A 22,055-nucleotide genomic window follows, 5' to 3' on the forward strand; every position below is an offset into this window, starting at 1 on the left:
TAAATCCTTGCAGAAGAAAATTGCTTGCACTGTGGTGATCCAAGGATTTGCTGTCCACCACAGTACTCCCTGCAACAGAGTTTTTAGGATCAATCTTTTTTTCTCCTAAAACGAACTTGGCAATTGTTTCACATCCACATTACTTTCCACAGCTGGGCCCATGACTTTCTTGTATTCCCTGTAATGAGAAAGGCCATAAAAAGGACATATTTTTAAAATTACAAGAGGTGAAATGGAAAGTGCTGGAATCCTCAAACAGCATTTATGTAAACAACTATTTTAACAGAAACTTCTGTACAGATAACTTTGGCCAACCGAAACAAAACAGAGTGAAGTGATGACACGTAGCAGGAAAGGCCATTACCAGTACCTCTCCGTTTACAGGTAATGAGTTCAAATAAAAACTTACTCTCCTGGCACCGAATCTTATACACACTAGAGCACCAGACTAAGATGTTCAGTCACTGTTGAGGAAGTTACTGTATCACTTCAGAGTAAGTTTTCCATAAGTTTTCCACATGCTATGCTGAGTGCAACACAAAGCTAATAAACAATCACAATATGCACACAAGAGCTATCACTAATGTTACAAAAATGTAGCTCTCTGTAATGTTGTACTTCAGCATAAGAATTTTCTGGCTGGACTATCAAGAGGAGATCTGCAATTAATGTCCAGTTAACAATTTTTATATAAAATGACTATTGATTTAATATTCACAGCAAAATCTTACTACAGCTGAGTGAGTTTAAATCATTTTACAAATTCCAATACTTATTACATCTGCATACCTCACTTGTGTCGTAAAAGTTACTCATTTCACAGTAACTTTGTTAAAAAGTACCGATAGACCCTCATGTTAAAGTAATTTAATGGATTTGATAAAAAAAATACAAGGAAATATCTGTATCAAATGTTTACTGGATTCAACATATTTTCTTATTTTACAAGAGAAATTGGATAGTAGGTTCACAGCTTCATACAAAATGTACAAAATATCAATGAGTAGAAACAATTTCTGTGCTTTCTGCACCTGTACATTAAGTGAACACTCCGACTTTATGTTACTGCACAAAAACATAAATAATATGGAATTGAAATGCAATGGCTCGACAGACATTTTAAATTCTGTAAACCATTGCTAATGATATATACAAGTTACAAATTTACATATATGAAAATAATGAAGACTCAATTTACATTTAACATCCATCTATAAAATTGTTGCAGAAACAAACTGTACCAAAAAATGGTTAAAAAATGTACACATTTACAGACAAATATCAGAAGGTAAGACTATACAGCCACTCAATTATTTTTCATCGTATACACAAGATTAAGCACAATTTTTTTTTAAATAAGTACATGAAGGAACTATCAATGTGGGTAAAATAACTCTTATAAATAAAAAAAATAAAAATAACAAAGAAATATGTTTCTACCAAGATCTGGGGAACTGCTGAATCTATGAATTAGCTACATTGTTCACTATTATGTAGGCTACTTTGCCCAAAGGATCATTTAACAAGGACCTAAAGCTCTTTTGAAAGCAGTCATGACATTCCACAAGAATAATTTGTCAGTTGTTAGAGAAACTACTTTTATTCAACATTACCACAACGGTGGCACAACTTTAAAAAATAAGTTAGCTACTGCATTATAATACTGGCACATATATTTTTATTACTATCATTTACTGTTACGAATAGTCATTTTACATGTACAGTTTGTTTTCACTTTCTTGTTACTTTCAAACTCATCAAATATGCAATTTAAAAATTCTTTGGCTTCTCCACAGCAAAAACTGGCAACATAAAGTGCAAGAAAATGAAACTAATACAACATACACGAGACAAATATTTCAAATAAATCTGTCTTTTAATCATAGGAATATTATGTGTACATTATTACTGCAAGTATGAAATGGATCTAAATTACAAAACACCTCTGACAGCTTGTTTCCCACATCCTTTACTTAAACATTTACCTCTTTGGGAACTGAATAGAAAACATTAACATTCTGATGGAAGCTGCTGCATAAAAGTTTAACTGCAAGTTCAAAATCTAATCTCAAATTTCCTTCTGCTTGCAATGAAGTCTCTACCTGCATATTTCTTTAAAAACATTACAACAATATTTGTATTCACATTTACACAGTTTGTTTTGTATGATATTATAATTTTAAAATTTCCTGTGGATAACATACAAGCAATATGTTCCTCTGGTTCTTGGTTACCAACTCTTACTCCCATGTCACAGTTTATTTGCCCGGAATCGAAACAAAACAACACAAATAAAACAAAACAAAACACTGAAAACAACTACTCTCCACTCTCTCTCCCGCCTACCCCCCCCCCCCCCCCCGCCCTCACCTTACGCACGCACGCACACACGCACACACACACACGTGAAAGTTCAATCGGAAACAAATTTTTGGCTTTTTGGATATAAACATACCCTATGTAAAACGTGTGGAAATAGCTGAACACTTTAATTCACTGAAATATTAGTGAGTATGAGCTGGATTTGTTTTGCAACTAGAGTCTGAATAACTCAGCAACATGTGGTGTAAGATTGGGATACAGTCTAACAGCAAGCACGCCAAATACAATATAAAAATTACAAATGCTTTTGAGAAACATTTATTTCACAGTGTTTTAAATAAAACAAGGCAGAGAAAGGGAGAGAGGGGGCCTTTTTTTAGGGAGGGAGGGAGGGACAGAAGAAAAATAATGAGCGACATCACAAAGCAGCTATAACATATGTCGGATGTAGGCTAATACCTAACTCAATGCTACTTTCTTACTGCTCAAATGAGATCTTTGTCAGTAACTAATCTCTCGGTGAATACTCGTTAAATCACAACCTTTGTAAGCAAAATGGGGAACGACCATATTTTTTTTTTTTGCAAAGCGTCTTGCGTGTATTAAGGATGGTCCTCCAAGGTACTCAAAAGTCTATTTTTGTAGTTAGGAAACCAATAAATTCCATAATACACAAAAAAAATAATATTGGCCTGATGGTGTAATTTGAAAAACGTAACAGTGTGTAACCCACTGCTATTATCCTTCTTCATTAGAGGACATATGAATATTTTCCCTGAATTTCAGTCGCTTTAATAGTAAGTACCTCTCTCATCACAACTGGAAAAGATAGACTGACAAACAACAATTTCCTGTAAATATTTACAAGAGAACTAGAGTTATATGTTAAGTACTCTGCAGAGCAAATACAGCACTGCCCACAAATGTGCAATTTCAATCAACAGACAGTACAAATTATTAATATGTGATGCTTGATACCAATAAAAATACACACACATGAAACATTTAACACTGGACTGAAATTTATGCAGTTGCTTTCTCACATCCAAAAATCACATGAAGAGCTAGATGAACATATTTCTTTCTTTCCATGAGAATGAAATACTATGTTGTTCACAATGCACAAACTGTACAAAGGCATACTAGATTTAGGTACCATTATGTCTGAAATTCTCATTCTGATGCAATAATGATAAATTATTCATGGGGATGAATGAGGTTACTCAAATCACAATTTCAGCAGGGATGGGGGGAGGGGGGGGGGGGGGGGGGAGGAGGCAGGTCACAAACACTTTCAAAATACCCTCACATGTCTATGGCATTTTGTGGAAAAATTTTATCACTATTTTGTGTGTGCTGCCACACTGACAGTGATGCTTACGTTCTGTTGACATCTTAGGAGACCATACAAGGACAATGTAACAGCGTTTTTTCAGAGGCATACAATAAAAATAACAGAATATCATCTTTCACATATTCGTCACTGCACTAATGATGCAAATTTTCTAATTTACAATAAAAGATGGTGCGTATACCTGTATTAATGTCTACATATTGTTAACACACAAATTCTTTTAATTTCTCCACTCTCATTTTGTTTACATCTTCATACATGTTGTCATACCATAGCATTATAGATGAAATTTCATCTTAGGCACTGAAAATATGTAAAATCATAATATTAGTGTTCTACAAAATGAGATGGCCTGGACATGGTGTTAAGTTTTCACAAACTTTACAGTGTACTCTATAAGTTCAGCTTCCAACTTCTCGTAAACTGTTATTGTACATTGCCTTCCTACTTATATTAGTGAGGAATAAGACTTCTTATTCTCACTGTATCTGCAGTTCCTAAAACTGAAAATTATTTTTTGCAACTTCTCATTTTTCACTGGGTCTCTCTCAATGTGTGTGTAACGCCTGGAAAGGTGCAGCTGCCTATAGTGTCCCGTAACTGTGCCAGATAGTCAGGCATCTTTAAGGCATGATTCTGAACAGCCCGCCATTTTCATGTAGGAAATAATTTTAATTAGAACTACAGAAAAACTGTGATCCATTTATTTTAGTGGTCACACTAAATCAACATTCACAAGTGTCTACAAACAATGCAATCATACATTAAAAATCTATGTGGAATTAATGAGTAATATACAACCAATTCCTCCTCCAATATTAGGTACAGCGATATTGTCACCATCAGTGCATATCTCCCATGCTGCTGTATAATATTCCTTTCCACATTTTATTGCACTTTGTTCAGAAATCTTAATTTTATTTTTCTCTCACTCTCTCTTTTTCTCTACGACTCACTAACTCACATTAAAATTTGTTTGTGCATGTAACTGTATGCCCAACCTATGTGTAATTTTTAAAACAAATACAGACACAGCACTGGCTATTAATGGTGAGTATATGTCACTTAATACTTCATTGGTCACAAATCTGAAAAAAGGTTGCACTCCTTTATGATTACTACAAAGTGGAGGTGGTATGAACAAATCAGGCGCAGAGGGGGGTGGGAACTTGCATTGGTCTAAGACGAGTAATGGTTCCATAATTCGTAACTCTCCTTCATGATGGAATTTCTGGAAACATTGTGTAAAGGTATGAACACAGTGGTTCCCTTGCATCATTTAGGTGATGAATGATCTAACCGTCTGCTAAATATTACATTTTATTCTGAAATTTAATTGCTGAAGAGTAAGACATGTTTGAACAACACTCTTTCAAGGAATTAAACAATGACCTTTTCAGAATAAAATTTTCACTCCACAGCAGTGAGAGTTTTTTCTGATATGAAACTTCTTGGCAGATTAAAACTTTGCTAGACCGAGATTCGAACTCGGAGCCTTTGCCTTTTGCAGGCAAGTGCTCAACCAACTGAGAAACCAAAGCACGACACACGACCCGTGCCCACACCTTTACTTCCACCAGTACATCTCCTACCTTCCAAACTTCACAGGAGTTCTCCTGCAAAACTTGCATTTCTGGAAGAAAGGATACTGTGGAGACATGGCTTAGTCACAAGCCCGGGGGACATTTCCACAATGAAATTTTCACTCTGAAGAGCAGGTTAAAACTGTGTGCTGGACTGAGACTTGTACTCGGGACCTTTGCCTTTCATGGGCAAGTGCTCTACAAAGCACCTGCTCACGAAAGGTAATTGTCCAGAGTTCAAGTCTCGATCCGCCACACAATTTTAATCTGATAGAAAGTCTCATATCAGTACCTACTCTATTGCAGAGTGAAAATTTCATTCTGTTAACATGCCCCAGGCTGTAGCTAAGCAATGTCTCTGCAATATTCTTTCTTCCACGAGTACTAGTCCCTCAAGTTTCACAGGAGAACTCCTGTGAAATATGGAAGGTAGGAGATGAGGTACTGGAAGAAGTAAAGCTGTGGGGATGAGTTATGAGTCGTGCCTGGGAGCTCAGGTGGTTGAGCACTTGCCTGTAAAAGGCAAAGGTCCCAGGTTCTAGTTTTGATCCGGAACACAGTTTTAAGCTGTCAGAAAGTTTCACGGATCTCTCAACTGGCACTTTCACAGTAAATAAAACATATTTAAACCACAATCACAACAGGCTGATAATTTCAGTATTTTTCTAATATCATCATGAAAACATTCCTCTGATATCCCCACGAGACTTCAGAGATTTTGGAAAAACAGTATATTAGGGTGATAGGAAATTCACATTCATGAGGAACGTCTCTCAATATTGCACTGATGACCCCCCACCCCCACCCCCGACACACACACACACACACACACACACACACACACACACACACACACACACACACACAGAGAGAGAGAGAGAGAGAGAGAGAGAGCGCCTATCTTCTTGAGCAGATTTTACACATTCCTCGTTGTTACTAACTTTTTCTGCAGGTTATGTATAAGCACTTCATAGGTCTAGGTCTCTTTTCATTGTCACTATGGACATATTTTTACGCGATTCGAGGCAAAACAAAACAGTACACCTAGAAGTACTTTCTTCTGAGCATGTTTTACTTCAACGTTGGCACTATATATAAGTGCATGGAAATTAACTTCACTATGCACATCAATACTAATAATAAATTTTTAATATGAAATAAAATCAATCTACAACATGTAACTTGCAACTGAAATCATTTGCTGTACTTCAGGTTTTATAATTATGAAGATTGCCTAATACTATGGATAATACTTCCAAATTATGGTTATGGTAGTTCTCTTGTTGAATCCTCAAGTGCATTTAGTAGGTTGTTTACAAAATCCAATTAATAATCTACAAGATTTACCGAGCAAACTTGTTAATCATATTTTACTCAAATGAAAACACAAGTAATAATTTTGGAAATAATAAGGCCACTGTAACTGTGTAAGTAATATTTAATAATTTAAAGAGATGTTTTGGACTGATTCTCTTCTCTCAGAGGGAAGAATAAGTGGAGAAAGAGGTAAGAAGATAGCAGAGGGGGATGGACAATCACACAACGAAAACAAAAAGAAAGCAACCACATGAGAGAGAGAGAGAGAGAGAGAGAGAGAGAGAGAGAGAGAGAGAGAGAGAGAGAGAGAGAGGGGGGGGGGGTTGTACTTTTTGTTTATCTTTAGGTTTATCTGTAGGGGAAGAATAATCTTTTAGTACATAAAAGGCACACAGAAAAACGACAACATGAGAATGAGGTGGCAAATTTGTATACAAATATTCCATGTTAAATAATAGTTGCTCAACCAATAAATACTTTGCCTTTTGCATCAGCAGTAAAAAAAATCAGGTAAATCTATACGGAGTGACAATGTTTAACAAAATTCAATCCCGTTATTATACTAAACAATGCACTTGATGAATGTTATGTTTGGGAAACTTTTAAAAAGTATTTTCTATAGCACACACAACACAAATTCCTTACTTAAATTATCAAACCACACCTCCTCTTGGAAATTAACTGTGCGTTTTCAGCATAATGTGTGTATGAAAATTATTACATCTGGATCCTGCTTTTGAAATGTTTCATTTCAATTACGAATTCTTTTCATAAACTTAAGGTACACCGTCAGAAAGAGACAAATCATCTTAAAGTGTAGCTTTTAACTGACGTGACACACTGTATTACAGTGAAGAGATTTCTCTCTTTGTGGGAAAATCTGAGATGTTTAATAAAGCTTCATTTATACAATGTCTGAATACATAAATCTCTTTCAAATATGAAATAAATTAATAAAATAAAATACTGATACAAGCCATACCTAATATTGTACGGTAATTGTACAAATATCATTTAACCATACTTCAATTCTGTTTCCATTTCTCTAACAGTGACCTCACAAATTTCAACACATCAGGCGATTATATAATGATTAATATACAGGAATGCAAGGACTTTCCCCATTACTCATTAAATCAAATTTAATAAAAAAATACTAATATCTTCTCACATCCACAAATTGTCACAACTCTATAACATGAGTAAAACACACACACACACACACACACACACACACACACACACACACACACACACACACACACACAACTTACAGCTAACATCAATTTATCTCACAACATATTTATCAAATGCAAAATAAAAGAATGTAAAATAACATATTGAATATTTGCATCTCCAAGCAGTTTCTCACATACCAATTTCAAGAAAACACACAACTGCTTTGCTGAAAGACTGAATAAGCATGGTTAACCATAAAAATTTGTACTAACAGTGCAGAAAGTGATACTGAGTACCTCAGATTAACAGGAAAATTGACTAGCTTAAACTGAGGTTAAGGATGAATAATTACTGCATATCTGACTCAGAACATTGGGAATGCAAACAATAAAAGTTTAAAAAGAATATGGCTTTGTGTTTCATGCTTCATGAACATGTATTAGGATCTATCTCACTTATTTACATAAGATATGCAAAAGCAATTCTATACAAACACTGTGGCAGTTTTTCAGTTCACTATCTGTGACTGTCGCACCCAATGAGAAAACAAATACAAATCTTCACAGAATTTACAACTATTTACATGAGTTTTTAAAATCAACTATCTCTTCTTTGGCAAGGAACCTTTTATTGTTTGCTTTCCCAAAGGTCCTTTCTTTCCTGGTTTCTCTTCCATCTTCTTCTTAGATGAGCGAGATGAAAGTGAACAGCATGGACAGCCTCTCTTCAGATGACCACGCTGCGAAGCTCTCGTCTTTGAAGAATTTATATGTATTACACTTTGTTTATGACAGAAATGATCGTGTTCCACATTTCTGCTATTCTTGATGTCTAAGGAGTGACATTGTGAATCACTATGATCAGCAAGTTTCCTTGAAGATATCCGCTTCTCTTGTATACTAGCACTTGAAAGTGAAATTCTATCAATCCCATTCAACTCAAATGTCTTGATTATAGATTCATTACACTGTGAACTTGAACCTGTGCTATTTGTAATATTTAAGGAAGGGAATCTCGGTGATGATGATGAAAATGCATCATTGCTTATATCTAAAACATCAACATCAGAATTTGGTTGTTCTTCTGACCTGCTACGAGATCCCGAATCTTCATCATCAGCGCAAACTTTCTCTTGTGAACTAGACGACTCCCATCGTTCCTGAGAATCTATATGTTCATTATAATACTGTTCAGACTGGTTTAGACGAGCACGCTTCAGTAGCTTACTACTGCCCTGTTCACACGAGGGCCTCTTACTGTATGTATTCGAGTACTTCTGAGTTCCCGTTGCAGATGGAAGTGGTTCCTGGGAATTATCATTAGACTGTATGACAGATGGCAATGTGGGGAGAGGAGAGGGAATTGTTACATCTAGAGATGATACTATCATACTTGTTGAGAACGTATCCAACATTGTGACACTGTCTTCACTTGAGCTACAAAAAGTGCTATCACTGGCACTTGCGACCATATCTCCTTTATTGTTCACAGTGGCAATTGTTTGACTTTTCATGCAACTGTTGGATGGATGGGTTTGCTGCAATGGTCCTTCTAACTTCTTTCCACAAACTGCATCCTTCATTAAATTATCAGACACTTCTTTTGTATTACAGGTGCTGACATCAGGCAAGATAGCATCTGTTCCTGGACTAGAGTGCTTTAATCTGCTACTTGGTGCACTATCTGACAGAGTGTCTCTGAAACCTCCACTAGTATCCTCCAACGATCGTGATCCGATTCCACTGCCCGTACCTTTTATTATAGTATTTCCACTATGGTAAATACTGGATGTTTCACGGGAACTCTGACATATTTTACTGACAATGTCGTGACAAAAAGTTTTTCTTTCTGTATACTTCCAATCAAAATTAGGAATATTGACACTACGTTTACGTTTCTTTCCTTGCCGAAATCTGTTGTTTGATTCATGAATATCAGAAGAAATACAACTGTTCTGGGAATCATCCTGACTACTGGAAGAGTATTCGAGGGGTTTAAAAGCTGAATTAGAGTAAGTTTCTGTACCATCAACACAATGACCACAAGCTGTATCCTGCAGTGTCTGATCAAAGGGTGGTGATGAATTCGTATCCAATAACAGATCTGCTTCAGGAAATAGATCACTAGTACTTGGCTCATCAACACCTAAATCTTCACATTCTTCAGACAGACTTTTCTGAAGTTTTAACTCTCGCTCAACTCTAGCTATTTTCTGCTGTACCCTGTCACTCCCTTGACTTTTATCAACTCTTGTACTGGGAATATCATTTTTCCGGAAAGTTGTAAGAACAGTTGAACTCACATTTGCCTTCCTATTAACTGTAGCCAGCTTGGAATCTGTTAGATACTCACGCTGTTCATTTGCTGCATCTTCCACTTCTGGCAAATTAGTTGAAAGATGGATATTCCTAACAAGTGGTTCACTTTCTTCTGTATCCTTTTTTAATGTTACTGGTTGTATAGCTACTTTAACCTTCCTTATAAGCGGAACAAAACGCCATGGGGTATCACAGCCATCAATCTTTGATATGCTATAAGGTCCATCAGAAATATAGTCCAGTTGGCTTTTAATGGATGAATACGGCCCGCTGCAGTAATCTAGCTGAGCTTCACTCGACACACCAACTTCTTTTCCTTGTGTCTGATCATTTGCACTTTTGGAACTTTCAGACACAATGTGTTCAACTGCTGCATTCAGCTCAATATCAGCTGGTCCATTCTTATCACATGGACTTATTTTCCTTCCCACTTCAGATTGTAAGCTTACCTTCTGAGGGCTCTGAGAGTTTCTGCGACAAAGTAGTGTATGTGTTAAACTTGGTTCAGAAGATGATAAACTGTCACTACAACCATTCTCCTCTATAGTTCTTGGTGGGCAGTCTTCTAGAATGCTAGTTGCACTTTCAGTTGGAAACACATCTAATGGACCTGAAACACAAAACACATACAAAGTGTAGAAAGCCTGTGTATCTTGTGCAGATAATTGAAAGCATTACATTACTATATTTTAGTATCTACATACATAATTCACAATTTACTGCAAAGGAGAATTTTTTAAAAATTGTATCAGAGAAAAAAGGTGCCACACAGGAAATAGAGAAATTGCACTATAAATCTGATTAGGTTCTGATTGATGCAACATTCAAATGACAAAGAGAAAGGTTAACTGTCATATCTACAATTTCAATACGCTAAATCACAATGAACGCTAGGCAAACAAAATAAACTCTCCTTATATATTTTTAAACTGCAAATGATACTGCGCTGAATACTATGTTTTGAATTTTTAAGATTTATAAATTGTGAACAAGTAACATCTACCAGGCAGTTTGAAATCAGGGACAAAACTAAAGCAGTTTCAGGTGTTTATACTTCTGTGAATAAGAATGAAGTGAAAACTCAACTAAATAGTATACTAACACTTGCATCACCTATTGTGAAGAACTATCTCTAAATGACTATCTCCAGAGAATGAGTGTGCAAACAAAAAAATGACTTCATAAGTCAAAAGTACCATGAACTCTGCAATGTCCATCTCTAGCAACAATAACTTCATAACATGCAGTTTATGTCAACATTGTACGTACTTGTGCAAATTGTATTTTGAGTAGAGCTCTGGAATCCTCCAGCTGGCTGGCTGCTTTCTCTGCTTTTACCCAATTTCCTCAAATGGTATGTTGAATCTGGCAATGCTGAAGGTAGTGGACAGTTCAACACACTGTTCACAGAATGTCCAGATTCACCATTTTCTGTCAAGCTGCCACTGTGTTTTGAGAAATGATTAAGTTGTGTTGCAAGAGCATTATCCGAATGATATTCAGAACTCTCAGATTCAGAATTAAGCATACTATCAGCTTCCGTCTTAAGAGGCTTTCTGCTTGGTGCAAAATCTTTGTTCAGTGCTTCTGGTTGGTTACCATTCCTAGAAGTTACTGTGGAATGTCTGGTAAAGCCAATATTCAAACGTTGCATAGTCCTATTTACTCGTGAATTCTGCACATCGATTGGTGGATTAATTACAATTGCATAAGTTCGTCGAAACACAGACCTTTCTTCGTGATTGTTGCACAGTTGGTTTTCTTCATTCTGATCTTCATTACTGTTATTAGACAGATCTGGAGGTTCTACTTTCACATTTACTGTGCTGTGTTCAGAGCTTTGATACAGTTTATCTTCAGGTGCTGAAATAACACTGGAAATGTTTACACCCGGTCCTGAAGAAGTAGTGGTAGCTATGACACCAGAAGACGTAGTTGCTGGAGACGTTAGAGCAGTAGCATCACTAGCAGCAGATGTTATTGTCTCAAGTAGGCTGTTCTGACTACCTTCGCACATTATATGGCCTTCTGAAACTGATGAGGTATCATCATTAGGTTCAGTTTTTATAACAGTGTCTGCAATAGTAGTGCCTACACTATCCAGACTCGACTCTGGAAAAGATAAGCTTTGAGTAGCACTCGAAGATACATCAGAAACAGATGTTTGCTGCTGACTGCTTAACTGGTGTAGAACAGAAGACTGTGCCAAACCTCCTGATAAAGCTTCTGGAGAAGTATTTGCAGGTGGACGCTTAACCTGTTTGACAGATGGCTGGGTAAGTACAGATACTGAAGCACCAACAGTTGATGACTGCTTATTGACGCACATCTGGCGCACCACGACCGGCACTTGGTGGAGGTGAAGTGGTCCAGCTGGGACTGTTACTTGATGAACTCTTATAAATTTTGATCCTTTCGATACAACCATTGGTCGACCTTGAACATGTGCAGCCAATCCTGGAGTCACAGGTAGAAACACCTGACGGACATTTCCTGGCACATACAATGGTACTGCTGTGCTTCCCACCATTACTGATTTTCCTGCAACAACAGTTGCACTACCAGAGACAGCAACCTCAGCAGACTGAATGTCATCCTGAACAGATACTGCTCTTCCCTGACGACCTGCTGCTTCAGCAAAAATTAAACGTGGTTGTTGGCGAGAGTCTTGATTTTCACCCGATTCCGAAACAATTGGCTTGCAGGATTCGGAAGATGCTTCTGTGGAAGTAGATCTTAAACTTGCTGGTTCATCACTTGCTTGGGCGGATGAAGCTGGTGAATCCTGAATATGAGAAAGCTGCATTATACCACTAGAACTATCTTCACTTCCCATAGTTCTTGGGTCGTCTGTGCCAGGACTCATGTCAGGTGCTGATGAAGATGACTGCTGCCCAAGAAGTTTTGATTTGTTTTGGGAAGACTTCTTTCGCTTTGAAGACTGGCTTGGGTTGGTAGGTGGATTTGATCTTCTGCGAGGTGCAGGTTTGTTATTCAAATCTGGAGAATTTCTAAGCTGTTCTGCATATTCATCAAGTATTGCATAAATACGCTGAGCCGTAACTTCATCTTCTTGAGGTTTCTGCTGTGGTTTAGGAACTGGTGAAGATTTAGAATTTGTCGTTGACGGGCTTGACTTAACAGATTTAGTTTTGGATTTTGAGGATTTTGGTGGTGGTTTTCCATTTGATATGGAAGGATTTGGTGCAGGTGTCACACAAGGACTAGAAGAACTCTGTGAAGTCACACTTAAAGCTGGTGATGTAACTGGCTGACAGTAACTGGTAACTACAACTACAGGAGATGCAATCTTTCCACTCGTTCCAGCAATGCTTGACGATCGAAGTGGAGACTGAGCAACAAAAGTTATACCAACTCTTGGTGGGGTTGTAATTGTAGTTGATGGATAAGAATCTTGTGAGAATGAACCATCATTTGGTGCACTTGGGAAATCCGAAGACGTTTCAACCGTGCTTGATGACTGAGAAAGAAGATCTTCATTAATTAGGTCCGGCTGATTCTGAGTCACAGCAGTGCTCCGCTCCTTCATTTGTGACGTGTTTGTAACTTGCTCTAAAACAGACTCAAATTCTCTCAGCTGTTCCAGTGTTGTTGAGCTTACAGATGGCTCGATTGCACTGTGGCTTATTAATGCATCAGTTGCTGCCACATTCTGCGGTGGAAGCCTTGTGACAGCAGAGGGACTAGGACCTAACAAAGAATGGACAATCTGCTGCTGTCTTAAAGGCGATGAAACTGAATTGGTTAATTCAGTAACATTAGCTGCTCCAACAAGATTACTGTTGGGAATATGTAGAACAGGTCTTAAATTGTGAGATGTTTGCAACAAAGGTTTTGAAGTAGTCTTGCGAAGTTCATTAACAGATAGTCTCTGGGTCTGCTGTACTGAAGAAATATGAGTCTGAGTTCCAACATCTGTCGCTTCATCTTCTGAAGAAGAGCTTTCAGCAATGCACATGTTGGCAGCTTGTTCTATGTTACTGGTCAAACTGGAAGACGTACCACTACTCACAGAAGATCGTCTAAGGGGTGTGGTTGATTGCAGCGCAGCAGCCAGTAATGCATTCTTATTACTTCTAATAATACTATCTTTGGTGACAGCAAGTACTGGATTTTGTGTAGGAGCACTGGTACTATCAGTTGTGGTCGGTACCTGAGACGACCGGGAGGCTGGCAGAGAATTTTTGTGTGTCACATTGTTACTATCTGAGGTATGACTAGATATCCCATCTAAATTTCCAGATATAGGGTTGTCTGTAACAGCAGAGGCATTTGTACGGTGCATGTCATACGACGGGCACTGTCCTGCTTGGACAGATGATCTAGTTGCCCTTTTAAATGAGGTAGCAAGTGACTTTTGCAAAGAACCTTCATGAGGAACAGATGCTGTATTAAGGTGTAGAGCTGTAGTCATCAAGACATTTAGAGAGTCAGCTTGCAAAGCTGATGAAACTGGATTTGAAAGTGACACCAAAGTACTAATGCTTGTTGTCTGTACTGCCTTTGAATGAAGTGTACTTACTGATGATTTGGGTATGGACTGCAGCTCTGAATCACTTTTCTGCGAGCCTCCAGCAATGCCATGAGTACTATGCACATCTTCTGTGTGAGATACAGTGGTAGCAGGCTCAGTAGCTCCATTTTCTACAGCACTGTTGTTGGTACCACTGCCATTACAGCGACTACTACTGCTGTTGGTGCTGCCACTGCTGCTACAGGTGTTACTACTGCTGCTGCTGCTGCCATTGTTGTTGCTGCTGCTGCTGCTGCTGCTGTTGCAGTGGCCTCTGCCACCATTGTTGCTACCAGTGCTTCCACTATTTCCATTGCCAGTTCCTCCTCCACCACCGCCGCCACCGCCACCACCACCCCCACTTCCACTTCCACCTCCACCTCCACCACCACCTCCACCACCACTGCTGCTGCTGCTGCCGCCACCACCACCACCGCCGCTGCTGCTGCTGCTGCTGCCGCCTCCTCCACCGTCGCCTCCACCGCTGCTGCCTCCACTACTACCGCCACCGCCGCCGCCGCTGCCACCACCACCACCACCACCACCACCACCACCACCACCACCACCACCACCCCCGCCGCCACTGCCGCTATTACTACCCCCACCACCACGACCTCCACCATTCCCATCACTGCCACCACCCCCGCTGCTGCTATTGTTGTTGTTGTTGTTGTTGTTGTTTTTGTTGTTGTTGTTGTTGTTGTTGCTGCTGCTGCTGCTGCTGGTACTGCTGTTACTGTTGCTGCCACCAGCACCACTGCCACTGCTGCCTGTCTGATTATATATAGACTTTCCAAATGCTTGTTGAAATTTTGGTAAAGTTGCAACCTGTGAAGCACAAACTGGTGTTTCACTTTGGTTAGTAGTATCACACTTAACAGCTACACTAGCAACAGAACTTTTTTTTAACCTTTCCTCAAGGACAGACATCCGTTCAGGGATTTGTTCATCTGACTGAGCAGTGTGTGCACTTCTGATGATGGCAGAGTTCTGCGTATGGCTTTGCAGATTATGTGCACGAGAGCTATCACAAGAAGATACACAAACTCTTGAACTCTGTGAGCGTGAATTTAACTTTGTTGGGGGTTTAGAAGATTCCTTTTTGGAAGGGTAATTTTCCAAGTATCGGTGAGTGCCAGAAGAAATAAGACTGGAAAGCATACTAATATCAACAACTCCTTTGGAAGGTGGAACCTGCAGTGTGCTCAGTATACTGCCTCTTCCTCCTAGAGATGTACTACCTTCTGTGGCTTTCTTTGCCGTAATACTTCTTGCTGTTTCGTACGCAGCAAGTAACCTCGCCTCCGCTCTGGTGTTAGGCTTCTGCTTCACCAATCCCATGATATGTGTCGAATTGGACATCGGACCCTGACTGTTTTCTGCAATTACACTACGAAGTACTTCATTTACTTCACTTGTTGTTGTTAGATACTTCACTTCACTTTGCGATTTAATTTTATGTTTAACAGGTCCTGATGAATTTAGTGATGGTGCAACAGCAGATGTCGGTGGACTCTGCGACGAGCAGTCTGTAAGCGTACTGCGTAATATTTCATTAACGTCACTTGCTTTTGTTAAGTATTTCACTTCTAACTGCGAACTTCTTTGTTTTTCATTATGTGATGCTAGTGAGTTACTTTGAGCTGAGAAACTGGATGGCAAATTCTGAGAGGTTCTGCTTTCTTCAGAGTTTATTGCAATTTGTGACTGCTGTGAAGCTGGATCTTGAGATACGGATGTTGAGGCTGCTTCTATGTGACTTGTTCCACTGGTGTTGGAGCTGTTCTCAATTTTTTGGTTCACTTTAGTAGGAAGTGAACTAGTATCATTATTTGATGCATTACCTGAAGGATGGTTTCTTGGCAACTGAACAACTTGCACTGTTGGCTCCTGGAATGGAGGTACAATCATTTCAAGACTATTTAAACCAGGAACACTATTGGCAAGTATTTCCCTGTCAGTCAGTTTACGATTGGGCTTTTTTTTTAGTCCAGTGCAGGAGCTATATGTTTTCTTGGACTGTGGTGGTGGTGTAAATTTTGTACTATGACTCTTCTTAGGACTGCTACTGTTTTTTTCAGAAAACACACTAGAGTTTTTTGTCTGCTGAGATGTATCAAACGGTCCACCACATTCTCTTGAATTCAAAACTGTTGCTATGTCTTCAAGTACAACATGTGGATTAAGGTTCAGTGTACTTAACATTGGTGCGAATTCAGTATAATAAATTTTACCCTCACGAAACAACATTCTCGTTCCATCACCAATCATATTTGGAGAAAAGATACTTTCTTCTAATGATCTGTTTGTGCTTTTTGGTCTGAATTTGCGTAATGACTGCAAAACTTCTGGCTCACTGGCCTTCTTAAATGGAGGGATAAAGGACTGTGTTTTTAAATCAGGATGAAATAGTATCCCACTAGATGGTTCCGGATTCAGCTGCCCCACACTTGGTGAAAGAGGATTTACCTGCTTCCCAAGTGAAGAAAAGTCTGTTTCACAGACAGAACTAATAGGTGGTCCCACATCATCATTATTACGATCGTGTACTGTGCTGCTGAAAGCAGAAACTTCTGTGATCTTCTCTGGAGGTAATTTCTTCTTCTTAAGGCCTCTGACAATACCTTCTTTCTTCCTCATCACATCACATTCCATGTTAAATACGTTAGCAGCACTCTTTTCATCTTGTGTGTCTGAATCATACGCAAAAAATGCAGAACCTTCAAGGGATGGCTCTGCAACACCTCCAAAGTCTAACACAGCTTTTTCTTCAAAGTCCATAACAGGTTCTGCACGTTTCTCAGTCTTCTTTGCATATTTTCTATGATGAGTTTTGGATGTGGTACCCACCAAATTTCTTTCTTCAGTTTGATTGTCTGACAATAATTTTACATCAAAATTCTTTACACCCATTGTCTGTTGCTCTACTTTCCCAAGATATTTCCTTTTACAAGTATTTGCTGCAATCTCTCCCACAGTAGTAGCTTCAGCCACACTTTTTTGTGTGTAATTTGAGAACAACAAAGAATTTCCTTGGAAATCCTTAATATCGGCAACACATTTTCCACTTGTTCTTACACTTTTGTGGCTCTCACAAATTTTCGATCCTTGCACACCCTCCAAGTTGCCATCAACACAACTATCAACCCTGCAATCTGAATTCACTAGAATTTTTTCTTCTACAGTCTTAGAACAGACATCACTTTTATCTGACTTTCTCTTCTGTGCCTTTGTTTGAGTCTTTCTAACAATGTCTTCTTCAGCTTGAGTGTTATGTCCCCATGTTGAATACAATACAGAATCTTTTTCTAAATCTTTTCTTTGCTTTGTGGATTTAGTAATAATCTTCTCTCTTTGTATAGTTTGTGTTGCAGTCACCACTCCAGGTCTTTGCTCACCTTCACTGCCTTGTGTACAACCTGTATCCATCTCAGGTATTTTATTGAAAGTACTCCAATATTTGGCTGGCCCCCTATCAAGAACATTTCCTGCTGAATCTTCTGCAGTTCTAATCTCATATCGACTATTCTGAGCACCATTTGATCCAATAGAAATGTCTTCAAAATTCTGCACATGTATAGATCTTTCAGAAACATTTTCACCTTCACTCACATAAACGTCTGGCTGGTAATTTAGGTGGGTCACCTCATCACTTGTACAGTCAGTTTCAAGAACTGAATCCTCTTCCATATTTTTCAATCGTTTGGTAGATTTTTTCAATGTTCTAACACACTTTCTTTTGGGGCGCTTTGTTGCAACCTTAGGAATACTATTTTCATCAATGTCACTATAATGTGAGCAGTCTGTTTCAACCAAATTCTTCCAATGCTTTCTAGATTTGCGTGACTTTTTAACATATTTCTTCTTATAACTCTTCACTGAAGTACTAGCCTGAATATTTGGTACCTCATCTACTTCTAACAAGGAAAGTTCAGGGTTTTTCATATACATATTTTTGTCTAAATTCTTATAACCTCTTTTCCAGATATCTGGTCCAACAGATGTCACTTCATCACTTGTGCAGTCTGTTTCTATTGGAGAAGCATGTTCTAAGCTTTTCACACGCTTCAAACATTTGCTAGATTTCCTAGTAAACTTTTTATTAACTGTCTTTTTAAAACTGCCTCTAACCTCAGTTTGCTGTGGCCAGTCTGTTTCTAGTGTAGATATTTCTTCCACAGTCTTACACCTCTTCCTCCTGTATGTAAACTTCCTAATACATTTATCCTTACAAATCTTTGCTGCAATCTTTCTTTCATTGTTGTCCTCAATTTGGCTGTCCTGAGTGCAATCCGAGAAGCCAGTTATGGGACCTTGTGAAACAATACTTTTAACACTGCTATGTGTGACATTTGTACTTTTTCTTCCCCTCTTTCCTTTTTGTGGGGATTTTCCAGGTTTCTTCACTTTTCGTTTCCGGACTGGTTTTAATGTAAATACAGTATCTACACTATCCTGTGTTGCCGAATCTATACAGGAATCTACAGTTAACTCTGAAGATCTATGTTTGTAATTACTTGTAATACAAAGTTGTTCTGAATCATTACTGACATCTGCCCACTGTTCATATCCCTTCTCTATACCTCCATAGTCACACAATCTTGGCCAGTCACGGTATTTCTCATAATCAATTTCCAGAAATTTCAGTTCCTTAATGCAATTTCGTGTCTCTCTGTTTCTTAAGTATTCCAGACAATTCCTGCTTAGCTGAGCCCAACCCTCTGCCCAACTAAGCTGTTTGTTTCGTGGATTGTTTAACACAGATACTAAATCATGAAGTACAGTTCTAGAGAACTTGAATTCTCCTGCATCTAACACATGGTTTGGGGCACTATAGGGATCATAGTTCTCTGCACTAGTAAATAGGTTTCCACTCATTGCATACAATGCTCCCAAGTCTCTCTTGTCATCCTCTTTCAATCTGCACCTTACAGTTACTAAAGATGAAGTGGCAATGGGTATATCCCCACGTGAAGCTGTATGCCTTGTCTGTGGCCTTATTTGATACTTAGGGAACACAGCAGATGACGTTGATGGCATATTCATATATTCAAAGTCTGTATTGCCAGCATAATTACTTTCATTTGTTTCTTCTAAGTGTTCATTAATAGGCAGCTTTGTAATGGTGCAGTCTTGAACCAGAGGCTGCTCTACGATTTCTGTACATTTATTTTCATCAGAAATACATTTACTACTTAAAGAGGCAAGGCTATGTAAATGGTGGTATAAATCCTCTGTAGGGTTTAATGAGAACGCTGTTAGCACACACTCCTTGTAGACATTCAAGTTCTCTCGCAGCAAGTGACCCAGTTTCAAATATCCATCAGACAACATACACTGCAAATCGGAAAGCAAGTCACGTTTTTCTTGAGAGTCCCCTTCCTCTTGACGTGTTGTTTGTAGCTCTTCAATTGTGCCTATTTCAGAAAATAGGCGTCTTATGAATCCTTGCACACAGAAGGACTTCGCTATCGCACCAAACTGAAATGAGAAAGAAGAAACAATTATTATATCATTTCATGAACACCAATATGAAGCAATAAATTAATATGAATAGCGCAGAATTTCTAGACAAGAAATTATATCACTGGAATAAACTCCAATAAAAAGCTGAAGGCTAACATGCACCTCAAACTAGATTAAAAACAACAATTAAAGGTCAAAATACATGCAAAATGTACTCTAGGTTTTGTATGTGAAACATACAATGGAAGTTCATAATTTTTGCACATTGCAAATTTTAGTACAGTAATGTTTTAATATTGACATCAGGAGAACTTGAGACTTTTCACTCATCTTTCTTACCCTTGGCTTTGTGGTGATGTCTCCCAGTGAAATTGAAACTGAGCTAATGTGACAATTCACCAGAAGGGAAGGCTGCTGGTACCAGTGTCAGGGAGAAGTAAATCACACAAGAATAAAGATATGTCAATCATGAGCATTTTGAATGTATGGCAAATAATGGTATCCCTTAAGGGAAATGGTAGCAATTGCCAAGAAGGATCATCTGATGCACTCGGTGTCTATGTCTAGAAGGGTGGCTCTTATTTTGCAAGGTCAATTTTTTATCCATTGTCATGTTGTATAGTTTGGTCATATTGACAAAAAGTTGTGAGCAATTTTGGCTCAAAAAGATATGGGGAGCCCATCGGCACTCAATTTGTAAAAAATGATAATCACACAATAACATCAATTTTTTAATATCAATAATGACTATATTTATGTTATTAACTAACCAATAACATTATTATTCTGGACTTAAGTTATTGATACTGCTGTATTAACTATGATAATACAATATATGTGAAGCTGAGGTTGCTGCATCTTAAAGGTAAAATGACAAAAAACACATTTTCTTTTAGAAATTATTATTATTTGGTAAAGTTTCATTTATGGTTGGTAAACTTATGACAATACTCAGGTACAACAGGAATGACATCTGCTTCTGTTTCTCACTTCTGTAAATAATTTATTACAGTTTACCAATTGTTATGTGTACATCCCCTTACTTGACTAACCAGATGTCCTCTTTTCACCTCACAAATTGCCACTAAATCGGACTGCAAACCTATGTATTTCCCTTTTCAAGTTCTAAAAAAACCTACATTCCCGAATAAATGCTCCAATATTCTACACAACGACCCGTACAGAGCAAGTTTTGTTTTTTCTAATGACAACATCCTTTTGAGCAGTCCCCACCTGAAGATATGAATGGGGAACTATTTTACCTCCAAAATATTTTATCCAAGTGGATTCAATCATCATAAAACAATACAATAGAGCTGCACATCATTGGGAAATGTAATGGCTGTAGCTTCGTCCTCCTTTCAGCAGTCTGCGGTACTAACATACTATGGTCCCACTCGCTGTTACAAGGCTAGATCAGTCATCAAGACATTAACTCTGGAAATACTGAAAAACACCAGTGCCCCTCTCCACGGACCCCATGTTAGTGCGGCTTCTCTACAGATACCCCTCTCATATAGTAGCACCTGTAGTATGGTTATATGAATTGTTGATATAAACAAGAACACCCCCCCCCCCCACACACACACACACACACAATGTCCAAGATTCATGGGGGGATAGGGCTAGTGGAGGGGAGGGAAGAGAGAGGAGACATGATAAATAAATTGCCTGCCAAAAATGGTTAAGCACCCGTTTGGTGAGGGGGAGGGCTGCTTGCCAAAAAAAGTTAAACATCCATTAGGTGAGGCTGACTTGACATGACATGAAACTTATGCGTTGAGATAGTATGTGATGTTGAAACTGTGTGCCAGACCGAGACTCGAACTCGGGACTTTTGCCCACAAGAGAGCTTATGTGAGAATGTGTTGAGAGTCATGTTTGGGTAGCACAGTCAGTAGAGCACTTGCTCATGGTAGGCAAAAGTCCCAAGTTCGAGTCTCGGTCCAGCACATAGTTTTAATGTGCCAGGAAGTTTCGTA

At 38.5% G+C, this 22,055-nt stretch overlaps 1 protein-coding gene across 5 annotated transcripts in view; it reads right to left on the minus strand.

The window, feature by feature from the left end:
• Nucleotides 1-899: 899 nt before the first annotated feature.
• The window catches only part of LOC126299084 (serine-rich adhesin for platelets-like), a 197,311-nt gene continuing 176,155 nt past the window's right edge, over nt 900-22,055 (minus strand). For all 5 annotated transcript variants that reach the window (XM_049990754.1, XM_049990758.1, XM_049990756.1 and 2 more), the window contains 2 exons: nt 11,343-20,088; nt 900-10,683 (listed from right to left, as the gene is read on the minus strand). In XM_049990754.1, the coding sequence (XP_049846711.1) occupies nt 8,357-10,683; nt 11,343-20,088 (11,073 nt within the window). In that variant the 3' untranslated portion in view covers nt 900-8,356. The remainder of the gene's footprint in view (nt 10,684-11,342; nt 20,089-22,055) is intronic.

Source organism: Schistocerca gregaria, chromosome X (assembly GCF_023897955.1).
Source record: "Schistocerca gregaria isolate iqSchGreg1 chromosome X, iqSchGreg1.2, whole genome shotgun sequence".
NCBI lineage: Eukaryota > Metazoa > Arthropoda > Insecta > Orthoptera > Acrididae > Schistocerca > Schistocerca gregaria.